Below are 13,428 nucleotides of genomic sequence, written 5' to 3' on the forward strand. Positions count from 1 at the left end.
AGAAGCAGGAGGCCTGAGGAAATCAAACTGGTAGAAATCTCTAGTCCCTGTCACTTCACCAATTTCCCACCCACTGGAAAACCAGTAGAGCTCAGCTAAGATGGAGCCTGGGGTGAGATGTCGATGATCCATGATTACTTTCTGAGAACTGCCCTGAGATGCAATTTGCCTCAGATGAGGAGGAGCTCCAGCTGGCTCTTGATCCCAGCTTGAGTTGCTCTCTATGTGCAACTGTGCTTATGTTTTCTATGCTGTTGTACAGCCTGTGTGCACAAAAATGTTGACCTAATCAAAACTCCAAAGAGATTAGCAAGGGGTCTAGGGGTATAGTGGGAGCCAGCAAACATTAATAGAAACAATTACTGCTCCAAAGTAGCTACACCATGAGCTGAGGAATTTATGTTCCTAGCTGACTTGAGGGTTTCATGAGGAAAATGGGACAGTGAAGTTGAAGTAAGTATGTTGGGAATGAAGCAGCGGTTCGGGACACACTGGGCAGATGGCTTTCAGATGGGCCCCAGGTGTCCGAAATGGTGAGTGGTGAGGATACAAAGAGGGACATTACAGTGGTTTGTTCATTTCTTCATAAACACAAGCCTGAGACAGGAATCTTTTGACTAAAGTCAAAATTGTCAGGAGCCTATAATTATTTAAAGAGCAAAGAACTGCTAGTGGATGCAATTGATTTCTTGACCCAACTCCAGGAGACGGCTTTCACTGTAATGCGGTATGCATCTGAATACCGGAGGCCAGCTGTTAAGTGAGGTCAGTCATGACCCTAATAAAGGAGACTCAGCACAGCAGAAGGACGTAACAGTGGGGTGTCCTAAAGATAAGGCAGGCATACTTCATCCTGTCTGCGATGATGATTCTCAGGCATAACAAGTTGTACACCAACCCTCACCACTAAGCTCTGGGCTTTCTTTCTGCCCAATATGCTATAAGAAATGATGATGGCCAGACATGAAGCATCCTGGCAGGTCCATTGGATTTTTGTCATATATGCATTTCAGCAGAGCTACAGTGATTGCTCTCCTAACAGGTGACTTTCTGCATGTTTCAATTTAAATCAGCTCCGCTCAGGACCAGGAGTCACATTTGCTGTTTGTTCAACTACTTTTAACATGATTTGTGGGAAACTGCACAGTCTAGTGTAAGTCATTGAAGGCAGTTGTTTGTTTGTTTGTTTATGGCATGTGACCAACCTGGAACGCCCACGTTTATTGTACAGGTTTTATGTTTACATTTGATTGCCATAGTGTTCACAGTTAGTTGAATAAAATCTATTCTAAAGCTCACAAAGTCTCATCTGCTGCTTTGGCAATTGGTTTGACAATGTGATACTTTAGTGTATAATTGGTTAAGCAATTGGACTCTGTTATAGTAGTGGTTTGGCATAATTATTTTCAAGTGCTATGATTTTTCTCATTGATAAATAATGGAGGGGGGCAGTTACAAATTCTTAAACAACTCTCTATACTTCAAATTGGAATGACACTAATAATAGAGGAGCTGATTTCAGCATTTTGACCCCATAGACAGTGCATACATACAAAAACTATTTCAAGCAAGTTATGGTTCAGTCCAATCTTTGTCAACTAATAAAATGGTAAATGTTCTGGTGACTACCTGGATTTCTTTATAATCTGACAAATAACTGGCTTTGGAATCTTCCTGATCAATGGAGACACCCAGAGGGTTTATGAGATTCCTCATGCAAGTATAAGAAAGGAGACAGTGAATGCATTTTTTAATGAAGAGATATTTGAAGAGCCCAGTGGTTTTAAGGAAAGGAAAACAATAGAGAAAAGCCTCAGGTTAAAGCAAGGGCTGAGCCGAGATTGGAGGCACTCACCTGTAATCCTATCACTCAGGAGTCCAAGGCAGGGGGATGAACCAGGACTACATAGTAGATCATGTCAGAAAGCAAAATGAAACAAGACACAAGAGCTGATTTATCAGGCTCCTAAGATAGTGCAGATTGAGTGTTCATATGGGCAAATCTGCTCAGCATCCAGAAAGACTTTGGCTACTGTGCGACTGAATAGAAATAGAACACCTTTGGGGCAGGAAGAGAAGGATTTTCACACTGTTTCAGAGCAGTCTCTGTAGGGAAGCCAGCACTATATAGACACGTGCCAGAACAGAGGGCATATCTACAGGCAGAGCCAGGCCCCTGGTTAACTATCGTGCTAGGTTATAGGGAACTCAGGCCCCTACACTCCCTGTCCATACCATCCCAGCTCCCATGGCTTATCCTTCTAGAATTCTTTCTCCAGATATTCTTTATGGAAAGTTATTCTCCTCTTGTGACTGTCTACTTACTTTACCCAAACTAAAGCCCACATTAACTAACCATACCTATTTTTTGATAATACATTTTTCAAAACTTATTTTCAACTTCAATAACTTTCCTTCAAAGAGACCACAGATAATTTGCTGTAAGATGAAAATGATCTAAATAAAACAATTTTGTAGCAGATACATTCTGGATGGCTTCTTCCATTGTGTCAGAAGTCATGTTGGTGCTGCATTCAGAACATATAAAACTCATTAAGACCTTTTCCTGGTCGATTAGAAAGCCTAAAACATAACTGAAAGAATAGGATTCAAAGCTAGATAATGTGCAATGTTTTAGATTTATTTATTTTACTGTTTTATTTGTATGAATGTTTTGCCTGCTTGTATGTCTGTGAACCATGTGTTTGCCTGGCACCCACAGAGGACAGAAGAGGGTGTCAAATTCCCTGGGAATGTAGTTACAGATGGTTGCAAGTCACCATGTGGGTGCTGGGAATCAAACCCAGGTCCTCTGCAAGAGCAAAGTGTACTTTTGAGCACTGAGCACACTCCCTAGTCCACAGATTCAAAGTAATTCATAGTATTGCATTTGTAGCACTGGAGGGGGGACCATCTTCTGGGTCACTGGCATGTGTGTCCCATCTTTAAACTATTGGGACAGCCAGGTTCAGGTTGGAAGCTGCTCAGAACATGTTAAGATTCATCAGGAAACCTGCTGTGGTTAGCAGGTGATGCCAGCCAAGTGCACATGATATAGAACTGGCTCAGACAGTATGTGCTCATAGACAATGTTTTCATTGCTCAGAATAATGAAACCCTTTCCTCACACCAGGTATTAAACCCATTCCCAATCTCTGTTATGTTTAAAGACAACCTCAGACTCTCACTCTAGCAAGAGTTAGTCTCCTTTTCTAAGAACATTTTGATAGAACTTCCACTTCAGTTCCACCATTCCTACTCCCATTACATGATATAAACATGAATCAGCCTGCTTGAATTAGACTCCAGAAGACAAGGATTTTTGGCTCACTTATCAAGACATCACTCATAAAACCTAGCACAGAGCCTGGAAAAGAACGTGTGTTTGGTAAAGTTAGTTTAGTTGAGAGCAATAACAAGAGAATCAGAGATTTAAAAATGAAAGATTTACTGTCCTATTCAACATAATAGTTTTCCTTTCAATAATTTATTTACATAACTCCTACACAAACAGAAATACTCACCCATGGTAATAGTTTATTCAAGCTCTTTCTTCTGAATGTTGTCCTATAAAACTGATAACAACAAAATATAGTCTTTTATAAGAGCAACTAGGTTTCTACTCTGATGCTTGCCTCTTAAGGAACACATTAAATTAGTTTTCTCCCCTTTGAAGGCAGCTTGACATTTACTACAGGTTAGTTCCACATTCTGCAAAACATTCAAATTACTGTGAATCATTCCTCCTACTGTATTCCATTAGAGAACTAGAAAAGCATCAATAGCCAAGACAACTTCAGCATTACATGGGGAATTCATCATTTCCCCATATACCGTGTGATAACGCACTCAATGTGCAGGGGAGCAGTGTCAGAATCCATACATATCAGCACTTCTAGCAGAAATCCTCTTAACACTTCCTTCTCCGAAAGTCATTTCAAACAGATCAAGTGAGATGACTGCAGATACATTTTTTAAAAATCTCTTTTCAAAAGTTTTATAGAAACAGAATTCCCTTGGAGGAGCCATCACAGACTTCAATATGTTGAATGGGAATAAAGACTTCAGTTCAAGTTTTTGCAAACTTTGCTACAGGCCTTCCTTCAAATAACAAAGTATCTGAGGAATTTCAACTCTTGTGGCATCAGAAGAAAGAGAGCCTTGATGTTGAGCACTGTCACAGCAAGCTGAGTCATGTTTAGCTTCTGGGACTTAAGGCAGAGAGAAGAGGTGGAGAATTCCAGTACATCAAATCCCAACACAGTCACAGTGCTGCTATGCACTAAATAAAAACCCCAACAATCAAACTGTGACTCACTGTTCATGACAGGTCACATTTTGATTTCAGAGATGTTAAAACATGAAGAAGTCTTGTAATCAATGCACTATAGAGTTAAAACAGTGCTCATGATTTGTGCAAGACTCTACACAATAATAATAGTGGCAATATAGAGCACATATAATAGAGCACATATAATGCTATTCTTGAATTTGATGCTTGTGCAATCTGCCATCCACAACAGTCCACAGCTAAATAGGTTTGGGACAACCCGGTTATCCACTGTAGGTCTTTCTGTGGCAATTTCCTAAGAGTCTCCTAAGGTGACTTACCAGATCAAATATGGAAGCCCATTTAAATTTGGATTTCACTAAGTAAAAACATGTAGGGCTAGAAAAATGGCTATGAATAAAGTGTTTGCTGCATAAACATGAGGATCTGAGTTTGGTCCCCAGCACCCAAGGGAAAAGCTAGGCATGGCACCATACACCTGTACTCTTGATTCCAGGGTCTTGTCTGGTAAACCAGTCTAGGTGAATCAGCAAGCTTCAGGTTCAGTGAGAGAGTTTGGGGAAATATAGTAATTATAGAAGAGACCTGGCATTCATCACCCGGCTTCTGTGTGTACACAAAAAAGCACACACACACACACACACACACACACACACACACACACACAATTTTTTTTATAAGTCTGGCCCCAGATAATTCATGAAATATTGCTATGTCAAACAATTAACTGAATGTTTTACTCTTAATATGCCAAACATGGCTACCATGCTCCAAGGGTAATTTGGATTGTCTTTGACCTTCACCATGTGCTTTCATTCTAGGATGCTGATTTGCTTCCTGTAGTACGTCTCTGTGTCATGACTCACTTCTCCTTGCAGCAACCTGGAAGCTAGGGATTACTATGTGTGGTTATAGAAATGAAGGGTCTAAGTTCTGTTTTAGACATGATGTGTCATTAGAATTAATTGGTAGGGATTTCAGTTCTGACTGTAACTTTCTGTCCTTGAGGGAACAGATAAGGCCAGAATGTTAATACCACTAGAGAGTCATGGAAGGGGGCAAGGTTCTTAGATTCTTGAAAACAACTTGCTGGGGTGGTCAATGGTCACTTTTAAGGACAGTGTACAACCTAACACTAATAACCGTAATGGTAGAAACTGCCAGAAGCCACAGCAAATGTGGGCACCCTTTCTGTGTCAGCTACTGCAGACAAGTTTCTCCTGCTTCCATTCTACAGAGATGGAAAGTGAGGTGAAGGAAATTGTTCTTGTTAGTGTTAAATCATAAACTCTACTTTAGCAGCCTGGAGAGCCCTTGTTGGATACTCCTTAGATAACACCCTCTCTCCCATCACTCTTCTGTTGTTTGTTTTTTGAGAGAGGGTCTCTCAATGTAGCCTTGGCTGGCATGGAACTCACAGAGATCCATTCAAGGGCTGGGATTAAAGGCATGTGCCATCCTGCCTGGCTACCATTACTATTATTATAACACCATTTCTTTGTGAAATCTAGGTGACTCCAGAAGCTTTGCAACAAGGTGACCTCGACCATGCTTCTTTCCATTTGGTAATCCCACAGCACCGAAAATCAACCATTTAATGTCTATCTTCCCTGTGTGGGTGTCTTTGACTGCAGGAGAGCATACTGGTTCCTGGCACTGCAGGGACAGATTGACTGTTGTCTGTAATAGTAAGTAGGCATTGCCTTTCCCTTCTTGCAGCCCAAAGTCTTCTGGAAGTTCATTTACAAATGAAACTCCCAACTAAGGTTCACTCAAGTCAAACTGGCATTTTTGGGCAAGCTATTGCTTAAGATTGTGGAAATCTACTTTGTTAGCCTAGCAATGGAGTACTGCAACCATATTCTTTGGTTACCTCAGAATTTTTCCACAAACTTCTGCAGATTTAATTTCCTAGTCTCCACCATGGCTCTACTAAAGCAGAAATCTTGCCCTCCTGTGTGATTCGAAGTCTTTCAGTTCCTGAAGAGACTGCAAACTCCTGAACTAATTAGCATTATCGTGCTGCTCAGACAAATGTTGCCACCCAGAAGCCCCTTTGACTTACACTAAACAAAAGAAAACCATGCTACAGTGGGGTTTGCAAAAGACAGAGATGATACAGTTGAAAGGACCTGAGGAATGGGCTTAAAGATGGATGAGCTACAGTGAGCCCTAGGTCTGTGGGTTGTCATCTAAGGGTTCAAGCAACCACTGATCAAAAATAGCAGAAAAGAAATGGCATCTCTACTGAACACAAGTAGAATGACTATTTTCATAGCATTTGTGTTGTATTGGGATTTATAGACAGTTTACAGATGGGAAAGCATGTCAGATGATATACAAAGGTTATATGCAAATACTATATATATATATGTATATATATATATATATATCATTTCATATCTGAGACTTGAACAAATTTGGTACCCTATGAAAAGTTGATGGCACAGATACAAGTTGATAGCTATACTTCTGTTCATGTAAGAGCTCTTATCTACATACATAGAGATCTTTCCTTCAATAGTTATGGGATTTTTTTCTTTTTCAAAATCTCAGAATATTTAATCAGAATCCTTGGTGTAAGTTGTATCTTTTAAAGTTTCTCTAGTGTGTACAACAGGAATCCAAGGTTCAGTTGACTTGAACAAAAGTACAAATTTCCAACTGGATCCTTTAAGAGGAAACCTCAAAAGTTTTATTAACAGTCATGTCCAACAGAACTTTGCAAACATGTCTAGTTTGTTCTATTGGTTTCCTAGCTCCCGTAAACAATGTCTAAGTGCTGCCATCTGTAAGGCATATGACATCAACAGAAGGGTGCCTAATAACCAGGAAGCATTAATGTTCTTAGCCTCTAAATTATTTGGAATCATCTGGTACGGTCTGTGTTGACATGGCTGCTTAAAGCTTGATTTCTGTGTCTTCCTACGGCAGTGCCACAGTGGGAAGGCCCCGTTCTCTGGCTTTTGCATTGCTCCTTGTCTTTCCCATCAAACTGTTACAAGATAGATTTACAACAGACCCAAAGGTAGTAGCAAAATGAAAATTAGTTCTCGGGTAGAACAGCAATCCCATTTGACTTGCCTGTAGCAACTGCGTCCTATCTGCCTCTACAGCAAGGAAATGACTTCTTAATGTGCTTTCTTCCACTAAGAAGAATTAAATCTATATGGCAAAATGGAAAACCAGTGTGCTGGCAGCCAAATTGTGAAAGGAAGATCCATGACCCTCATGAAGATATTTGTGGCCTAGTTCTATGCTAATGAACCTCATTTAGGCTCAGACTTCCTCTGTGTGGAAATTCAGCCCTGCTGGAAAGCAAGGAAATCTTTCCTGTACTATTTTGCCTTCCACATCAAAGCTGCTGAGATAAATAGAGGGAAGTCTCTACCTGCTGCAGGCTGCCAGAGTGGAGTCTCTGGACTATGCTGAGGGTTTGGGGCCCAAGAGAATGAATATTACCACTTTAGTTGAAATTTTGTATTTATTAATATTGTGGTGTGTGTGTGTGTGTGTGTGTGTGTGTGTGTGTGTGTGTGTGTGTGTGTGTGTGTGTGTAGTGGGGGTTAGAGATGCATGCCACAGCATGTGTGTGGAGGTCACAGGACAACTGTGTAGAGTGATTCTCTTCTTTCATTTTACCATGGTTTCCAGTGGTCAGCTTGTCCTGTTTATACCTTACCCATTGATACCTGATCAGCATGTTTTGCTGAACTCCCAAAGTTGTTTTCAAAGTATCCAAGTTCAAAGTGAGTATTTATGCAGTGAAATGGGGATAGTAATTATGGATTCTCCAAGATAAAGGAAACAATGCTGGCACTTGGCATTATCTACCTGGATGAGTAAATGAATTTCCTGAGATCCACACACCCCCAATCCCTTCAAGGTAAATGGATTTAAGTAGTGTTCCCCTTAAAGGAAGCTATAAGGATTGTGTGAAATATGAGCAGCAGAGAAGCTGCCCTCCAAATCATGCTGGCCATCATCGACAGTGCTATCCGACCATCTGCCTAGTCACCTTTACATGAACCACTACACTGCATCCTGCGAGCAAGTTGCACCTTCAGCTTATTATGGCACATATAAAGCAGATTGGTAACAAACTGAATTACAAAAGGAGATTAAGAGAGAGATTAAGCCGGGCGTTGGTGGCACACGCTTTTAATCCCAGCACTGGGGAGGCAGAGCCAGGCCGATCTCTGTGAGTTCGAGGCCAGCCTGGTCTACCAAGTGAGTTCCAGGAAAGGCACAAAGCTACACAGAGAAACCCTGTCTCGAAAAACCAAAACAAAAAAAAAAAAAAAGGGAAAAAAAAGAGAGAGATTAAACTTGACTGAAAACTTGCTCTCTGATAGAATAGACATGTTGTCCACTCTAATCTTAAACATATACTTGCTCTTAAATATTTACATATGTAAATGTATGTGAATATGTGTTATATACATATTTTACATGGAGAGAGAATGGTCTATGGAGAAACTGAATTGAGTAAGTTGTTAGTTTTCTATGCTGTTTTCTCATAGTTTCTATTGTTGCAGGTACACTTAGATTCAGAAATCTGTTACTTCTTTTAAAAAAATTAGAAAACAAACTGAGAATGGAAAATGAACTCATTTACAGTTTAGGCAGACCTAGAAAGAAATATTCAGTTTCTTTCTATTTCCTTTGTGACCGAGTGGCAGCTTTATAGAAAACATGAAAGAAAAGCCAGGAAATGTACAACTATTAAATGGTCAGAATTTGTAAAATCTGGCTAGTCCCTCTCCTGGTTGACAAAGCCTCAGTCTTTCCCTTCCCAAGCACAGGACTGCTTGGAAATTTCACTTTCTTTAGAATCCACTTTTTTTTTCAAAAGTCTGATAGCCAAAGGGTCTTCAGTGTCTCGCCCCAGAATGTCTTCTTCGCAGGGTGTTTACAACTACTTGGAGCTCATATAAGACAGGTAAAGCTAGAGAGAGTGATAGATAAACTGCGGGCCAGAAGGAGGCCTGAGAATGGCTGGAGACAATGGATGACTGCAGTCAAGAGAGCAATAATATAGTGGTGCTGGCGGGCAAAGGAAATGAAGGGGTGATGGAGGCTGTGTGGAGTGGTGGATGCGCCCTCAGCAGCCTCCCGCCTTCCAGTCTGTCACAGGCTCATCAGACAAGTACGAGGCAGCAACAACCCCAGTGCAGCCCAATCTTGTTATTTTATTAGAGAAGCAAGAAATGTCAGTTCTTATGTGAAACTCTTTATTTTCAAAATTGGGCAATTAATGTAATTAAGATACACCCACAGGCCTCTAATTTGCAAATTATTTTCATTCTCTGTCTCTCCCTTTCCCCAGCATTATTAAAGAAGATCTCAAGGATTCTTTAATGAGCCTATTCTGTTTTCTTCCTCCAAAGCTCCAGAAACATGACAAAGAGGAAGAGGACTCCCCAGCCTTTTGGAGATCTGAGGAGGAGATGGCCGCGGAAGCGGAGGCGCTGCGCGTCTACTTCCAGGTAAACATCAATTACCTCATCTTCACCCACATTTCCCAATGAGCTTCAGGAAAAGAAAGAAATGCTGGGAAGGATGCAGAAAAATAACAGCACCAATGTCTCCCCCAGGGGAGACCAAAGACGTGGAAGCTGTATGAAGAGAGTCCTGACCCATGTGTAATAAACTACCTGCCTCTTGCCACTTCCTGTAGGCATGGAAAAGAGTCTGGAGAGAAAGTGCTGAGATTTCCAGGCTCTTGTGTCCTGAATCAAAGAATTGGACCATGGTGACTGGTAGAGACAGGGGTAATTTATTAATACAGAGAACACTCCTGAGTGTGCAAGCAGGACAGACAGCTGGGGAGGCTCCTGGCTCTGATGAGCTCAGCAGCAGAATGGTTAGCCTTTATGGGCCATCTGGGTACCACCAACCTCTCTGGCATTTGGAGTTGCTCACATAACTCTCACTAATGTACATTATTATAATTGTTTTATTTTATTGTTGATCTCTCACTATACTTTATAAATTAACCTTTATCATATGTATAGAATAAAGTATATAGAATACTGGCTACTGTCCCTAGTATGGGGCACACATTGGAGATCTTGGACAGAATCCCATGCAGGTTAAAAGAAAACTGCTGTATATTGCTTTGATATTAAATGAAAGGAAGCTCAAAGACACATGCATTAACTGGTCCTTCTCTCCCCTGCCTTTCTTTTAAAATACTTTATTTACTTAATGACCCAGAGTGCTGTCCCCTCTAGTGTCCTGTTGCCAGTCCTTGAAGTCTCAGGCTAGAAAGAGCACACTGAGGCCTCCTTCCAAGTGTTTCCAAGTGTCTGTCACCATCACAGAAAGAATTTAGAGATAGGACAACGAAAGGTATTAGCTGAAACAACACACTTAAAGGGAAGTGCGGCTGTGGACAGGGGAAATTGAGAAAGCTTGTTTGATGAGCAAGGGAAGATTATTCAAGAATTAAAAGAGGAAATTCAGGAAGCAATCAAGATCACCTAGAACAGTTTTCACCCTTTCTTCTCCCTTTCTATGTAATTTTTGGATGTGTCACAGAGGCAGATGCGAGCAAGCAATTCTACAAGACTAGTGACAGGATGGTCGGGAAGCAAAGGATATTTGATGTCCTCAGTAGGCCATGTTGGTCTCGGCCATTATGGTAGCCATGTACCAGTCCACAAGTGGTCTCTGCCTTCCCTGGGCCTCCCTGGCTCCTCAGTTCAAGCAGGCCACTGCAGCCAAGCACCACAAAGCTCAGTTAGCTCCTCCATGCATGTATCAAGTCTGTATTCCTTTGCCTGAAGGAGTACAGGAAAGTGTAGCAGAAGCTATCGGTCAGATTTTATTTTTAACCTTTCCCACTGTTCACCTTCTCTTCTTTCTGAAGAGAAAGGGTTGATAATGAACACCAGCCTGTGGACATGACCAAACACTGTTTTCTGTTCAATTCCTCTTCAGAAGTCTAGTGTATCACTTTGGAATGCCCTGTTGAAATAACGATACCACATCTTCAGGCATAATTTCTTAGATTGAAATTTTTGTTTTTCTGAGCTTCCTATACAATGGGTGTTTTCAGGTATAGAGGCAAGAAAGCTCTATGCTTTTGTGGAGGCCTTTGTGGAAATGTAAGGATCAACCTCAAAATGGGTCATCTGCATACGTTAAGATGTTAACTTCTAACTCAATTCTTACCTGCTTCTGCCCTGAGTCCTGACATTACCTGTCTTCCAAACAAATTCATTTAACTAGCAAGTATTGCCAGAAAGACTCTGTCCTAGGCAGTCAAACCATTGGGCACAATGCTTATTCACTGTTTTAATAAACTAAAACACATCCCTTTTTAATGGACTCTGGTTACAGACTAAATAAATGACCTATTCAGCAGCCTGATGTGGAGACTGTGACTAGAAAAAAACACAGTAGCCACTACTAATGATGTGATGAAGGGGGACTTAAATAGAGGGTCCTTAAACTTTATCAAGAGCATCACCAGTACCTGCAATACAAAGGGACTAAATTTACTTCCCTCTAGACTTCTGGTCCTTAGCTTAGTGTCTTTAGTTATTTGACACTAGCCTCTGTATTTTCAAATTCTTTTTTTATATTGAATTTGTATATAGTGTTATCTAGACTAATAATGCAACATTTAGTTTTACCTGGGCTTGAGAAACTATCTTTTGCATATGTGAAATGAAGATTTTTCTGATTTTTCCCCAGGTTTTTCTGATAATACTGTCAGCAACATACCCATCTTGGGCAGGATGACTTGAAAGACTTGTTCTGTTGCTACTCTGCAAAATTTTGAAATTCCCAAGAGGCAGAGCTAGAGATAGGATGGGGACCTGGGAGGGATGACAATCATCAATCATTCCTGAGAAAGCATAAAAAATCCTATTATAAAACCCAAGCTCAGCCATGTTGACTTTCCTGTGCTCCGTGGTGTAGGAGTGACAGTATTCACAATGCCAACACAGTTCAACCCACTGGCATCAGGCTTAGTTGTTCCACCCCTCACCATTCTAACCACTTCATATTTCCCCCCCCAGCTCCCACATCACCCCTCAGGGAGTCTTTTTACGTCCTTAGTGTCCTCCCTGGTTTCCTTGGAAAAAGGACTTTCTTCTCTGCTGCTGAACTCCTTGGTTCTCCAGCACCCATCTCTATCAAAGGGGGCCCCAGTTTTACAATTGACTTTGCTCCCCTAGCAGGCTGGTTCAAGTGCTGATTCCTACTAGGCTTCCCTCCTTTCCTGTTTCTCTGCCGTTTGACCATGCACCAAGTAATATGACCTTGGGTGGGTCCAGTGTTTATCTAACCTCATTCCTCTCTCCCTTGCTCTATAAATTCCCCACAATTTCCTTTATCTTTGTTTACGCTTACTTTTTATTTCCTTGATTCACTTTTTGCATTGCAGTACATTTTTCTTGGCCTCAGTATAAAAGAGAACACTGTTTTGAATTGGAAGTGTAAGCATAAATAGAAAAGAGAGGCAGTGCCAGCTCTCTGTAGTTACTCACCTACAACTACCAAGACTGAGCTCCATTCCATATTCTAGAAAGTGAAGCCAGTTACTCTTTGGCTTAAATTTCATCACTAGACTGACACCCTGAAATTCCCTACTTGATATATTTGGAAATATTGAAATAAAATAATCTCTGAGAGATTTAATATGATTCCCACCTTTGGAAAATGAACAGTGATAATCAGAATTCAAGAGTAAGCTGACCCTACCCCTACTAGTCCCAGAATGGGGAGAAGATAAGATCCATGGGAGAAAACCACTCATTCCTTAGCCTTCTGGATACAAGACACCTTACTGTGTCACAGGCTGATTAGGTCTATGCAAAATTGTTGCTTCACCTAGAAGACTGGCTTCTAGGAATTTCCTGACCGTTCTGCTTGCTAAGAGTCTATGTTAGCCTTCACAGAATTTCAGAGAATGTAAACACCTACAGCCAAGACACCAGGTATCTATAGGACAAAGGAGTATTATGGGCAATGAACCTCCCTGTGCATGAAGTTTTCTTATAAAGTAGAAACCCCACTCCACGTTTTCTTTATGCAAAAACTCAGATTAAACTCTTAGCATGGCAAGAGCTATTTAGGACCATACAGTTAGAAATTCCCCCAAACCATACATGCATGCTCAG

The 13,428-nt window shown here is 41.0% G+C and overlaps 1 protein-coding gene across 12 annotated transcripts in view; it reads left to right on the forward strand.

The window, feature by feature from the left end:
• Fhit (fragile histidine triad diadenosine triphosphatase) overlaps nucleotides 1-13,428 on the forward strand; it is a 1,536,882-nt gene that overhangs the window by 1,500,677 nt on the left and 22,777 nt on the right. For all 12 annotated transcript variants that reach the window (XM_076544519.1, XM_076544511.1, XM_076544513.1 and 9 more), the window contains one exon: nucleotides 9,682-9,780. In XM_076544519.1, the coding sequence (XP_076400634.1) occupies nucleotides 9,682-9,780 (99 nt within the window). The remainder of the gene's footprint in view (nucleotides 1-9,681; nucleotides 9,781-13,428) is intronic.

This window comes from Peromyscus maniculatus, chromosome 9 (assembly GCF_049852395.1).
Source record: "Peromyscus maniculatus bairdii isolate BWxNUB_F1_BW_parent chromosome 9, HU_Pman_BW_mat_3.1, whole genome shotgun sequence".
NCBI lineage: Eukaryota > Metazoa > Chordata > Mammalia > Rodentia > Cricetidae > Peromyscus > Peromyscus maniculatus.